The 3,811-nt window shown below is 39.3% G+C and overlaps 1 protein-coding gene across 11 annotated transcripts in view; it reads right to left on the bottom strand.

The window, feature by feature from the left end:
• Positions 1 to 3,811, bottom strand: part of NEBL (nebulette) — a 460,558-nt gene that overhangs the window by 126,682 nt on the left and 330,065 nt on the right. For 10 of the 11 annotated variants that reach the window (XM_027776732.1, XM_027776713.1, XM_006141613.3 and 7 more), the window contains exon 3: positions 579 to 683. The exons of the other annotated variant lie outside the window; for it this stretch is intronic. In XM_027776732.1, the coding sequence (XP_027632533.1) occupies positions 579 to 683 (105 nt within the window). The remainder of the gene's footprint in view (positions 1 to 578; positions 684 to 3,811) is intronic. 11 annotated transcript variants of the gene reach the window in all.

A 3,811-nucleotide genomic window follows, 5' to 3' on the forward strand; every position in this document is an offset into this window, starting at 1 on the left:
CTCACAGAAACCCTCGGGAACGTGGTGCTTTACCATGCGACATAAGCCGGCTTCTCAGCTGCAACGGAACCTAGCGCGTGTATGACTCACTCCCTGATTCCACAATAGGTACCTCTGCTCCAGTGAATTTTATCGAACTCAAACATAGTTTTAATTCATTTAAATTTATGGAAGATACCACATTTTATAGAGCAGCTCCTAATTTCACTTATTTTCAAAACAATATTCAATAGTGTATCTGTAATAAGTCCATTAGGAAATAAAATAGTGAAACTTCCAAAATCAACTATTTTTCCAGTTCTTCCTACCTACTGAGTAAATACTCCTTTTCAAGAGTAATTCTATACAAGTAAGAAAAGGTTGGGCTCAAAATACAGATATATATATAAATGGTATCAATCATATACAATAAATAGATTAATTAAGATAGTGCATAGAACTAGGTAATAATATAGGTAGTGTCAGCATTCCATAGAGGTTTTCAAAAATATTATTCTTTGGCTTCAATGCACAGACTTTAATCTGTATAAATAGAAAAAGAAAAATGCAAGCTATTTCGCAAGTTCTCGATACCTTACCTCTGAAATAAAAGCACCAATATTTTTTACATGGTTTAGCATAGGCGTGTCAGTCACAAAAGTACATTTGTCCTTAGATTTTTTGTACTCTTCTTTATAGTGGATCTAAAAAAGAGAAGAACTCATATAAGACGAGAAAGAAGAAAAACAAATGGGACTTTTTTTCTCAACAGAAGATTACGTTAATGAAGTGCATTTTCTGGAGTAAATGTTCAACCTTGGAAGAATCCTCAAAACAAGGCAAGTGAAATACACAATATCCAGGACAGAACTGCAAAGGCGATGAGGCTGAGGGAGGAAAAACTGTTCTCTAGATAAGCCAGGGTGCTGTGATCATTAGGGATCTACGACCCTAGTGTTGGGCCACCAACTGTGTGTCCTGTTAGCCCAGCTCGCCATGTCATCGTCACACATGCCCCATCTTACCCTACAAATGTCCCAGTTTATTTCTACTTTTAAGCCACTGCCCTAACAGTTAAGCCTATGGTCAAACAGAAACACAGTCACCTACCTCGAGGTAGAAAACAAGTAGTCATTAAGACAGATGGAGCCGATTAAGAGGTAGAGCCAGAAATTAAAGGGACATGACCATTCGTATTATTCCCTAAATACACTGGAATAGAGGAAGGAGCTTAAGTTGTGGCTATGATGAGCTTCCTGTTATTTCTTAGTTCTCCCCAAAATCAAACTCACCCAGTTAAGGGCATCCTCGTCTGTCCCCACAACATGACCAGAGCTTGCCCAGAAGGCTTGCTGGACATGGTGGAGATCATTCCAGAATGCCTCCTTGCTGTATGCAGGCAGACCAGCAAGAGAAAGCCCAGAGAAGCTTAGCTAAACACACTTATTTTTTCTCTCAAACTCAAAAGTGAAATGAATCTCTGTCTCCCCTTGAGGAAGAGTCAGAGGGACACATGTCACCCAAAAGAAGTCAGGAAATATGAAGGACCTAAAATATAATCCCACTGTCATGCTAACTGCTGCAAAATCTAAAAACTGAGGAAGCAAAATTTAGGACTTGTTGAGAGGATGGAGGTAATTTGCTAAAAGTTGTATCACCCTATAATAAAGTCATGTTTATCTGCCCAAGACTGTAAATACTGAGGCTGAAAAAAGTGTCCTAGTCCAGATGATAAATTATATGGTCTCCCTAATTATACTTAATTAGAATCCAAAAGTGAAGTTTAATTATATATACTACCTGGTTCTTAAAGGACATGACTAATATTGATGTTACGCACTGATGTTACATAGAGATTTGATCATACGTAAACTGGATTTGAAGAATATGACTTGACCTGAGCTATAACCAGATGCAAACATATTAAGTTATTTAAGAATACCATATTTCACTGCAGTGACTCTTAGATATCAAACGCCTACCCCATTAAACATTTGCTTTATTCATGAAATCAACATGAGGACATATTTATCTTATCTGAGCACTAAATTACTTTTTTTTTCCCTTCTCAGAGATCAGCCATAATTTTAGGTTCCTGCAAATCACCCTCCTCAGTCGCTAGTAATTAAACTGTTAATGGCACTATGATAAATAGTAGGCTATTTTGATCAGAAGGAGAAAAAACAAGTATCTCCCTTATATAATTAAATGTGAGAGAAAATAACTTATCATTAGGTTACGTTTGATTCATTATTTTTATCTGTTGCCACCATCTTTTTCACATCACATTCACGTTCTTACTTGCAGTGGTATCTGCTGTGGCTGCAAGCCTCCCCACAACGCCTGATACAAACAGAACGTTCAGGAAAGCAGCCCTGGATAAGGGTGAAGTGTTTACTTCCTTTGCTATGGCCTTTATTATAAAGTTAAGAACATCTGTATCTTCAAGTGTAAGCTTCATTTTAAAGTTGAAGGTCATTTGCTAGGGCCCGTAGGTGGTGTGGTAGTTAAGGGTGCTGGACTCCCACATGCCTGACAGTGGTTCAAGACTCAGATCTGGCAGCTTACTTTCTCACTTTTTCATTCTCACTCTGTCCCTCTCTGACCAAATTAAAATAAATAAAGTTTAAAAAATTGAAAATAAAATTAAAAATAATTGAAGGTTGTTAATTGTCTTTTGTATTGTGAAAAGCATTAGAAACCATACACACAAGCCTGTGTGTTTATGTATGTGTGTGTATGATTTCTGATGCATTTTATAATATGGATGACAAACAAATCATCTTAAATTTTTATATAAATCATGTTATATATTAGTAACCTTCTTACTACAGGATAATAGAAAATGATAGAAGAAAGAAACTGCAGGGGGACCAGCAGTTGGTGTAATGGCTATGTTGCTGGACTCTCATGTAGTTGACCGCGGTTCGAGTCCCGGACCCGGTGGCTTAAACTCACGCCGGGCACGTGTGTATGCGTGCCCAAGATCCCGAGAGGAGAATGGAGGAGAAGGGATTGCGGCGTGGCCATCCCCAATGGGGGGTGATTTCTCGTTTTCTGTCTCTCTCTTTCTGGCAAGTGCACATGCCCTATAGCAAAAACCTCCCCAAAAAATAAGTAAACAAATAAAAGAAAGAAGGGAACTGCATTAAGCGATGATACAAATTTTACATAAAATAAAAATCACTGAGTAGATAGCTGGTTCCTGTTATTAATACAATCATGTCCGCTTCTTACAATCTCAGGTTGGCACTATTAGACAGGTTGCCTGACGGTTCCTCTTCACTCCTACCAACAGATCCCAAATGGATTCATGACAGTAGCCAAGCCCCTACTCTCAGTCCCAGGACATCAAATTGATATGAAGAGGGCATGGTCACATCATTGTCTTTGGCTAGTGATTGGCCTGGGAAGGCCAGGTGCCCAGCTCCACCCATGAGGCATTAATGAAGGATTGCCAGCAGTGTTTCTAGTGTGTCTGGTATAAAGGAAAAGACTTCACACTTTGCTCTTTGTCCTCACCTTTCCTTCTCCAATCACAAGAGAGCAGGAGCAATGACGTCATCATTAGGCAAATCACCAGACTAATGACACAGAGCCCAAAGACCATACCATCCACTGAACCGAGACCAGACCACCTACCTCCAGATTTTACATGTGGGTGGAAAAGAGCAAACCCTGATTCGTTAAGCCACAGACAGTGGTTAGAGTTTTCCTGTTACTTGCAGCTGTCTGCACTCACAATCAATACATAACCCAACTTTTTTCCCCCCAAGATTTTTCCCCCATAGGGAGCATGTGCTTCCCGGAGAGACATAGAAAGAGAAAGGGA

This window comes from Tupaia chinensis, unplaced genomic scaffold, assembly GCF_000334495.1.
Source record: "Tupaia chinensis unplaced genomic scaffold, TupChi_1.0 Scaffold000060_1, whole genome shotgun sequence".
Lineage (NCBI taxonomy): Eukaryota > Metazoa > Chordata > Mammalia > Scandentia > Tupaiidae > Tupaia > Tupaia belangeri.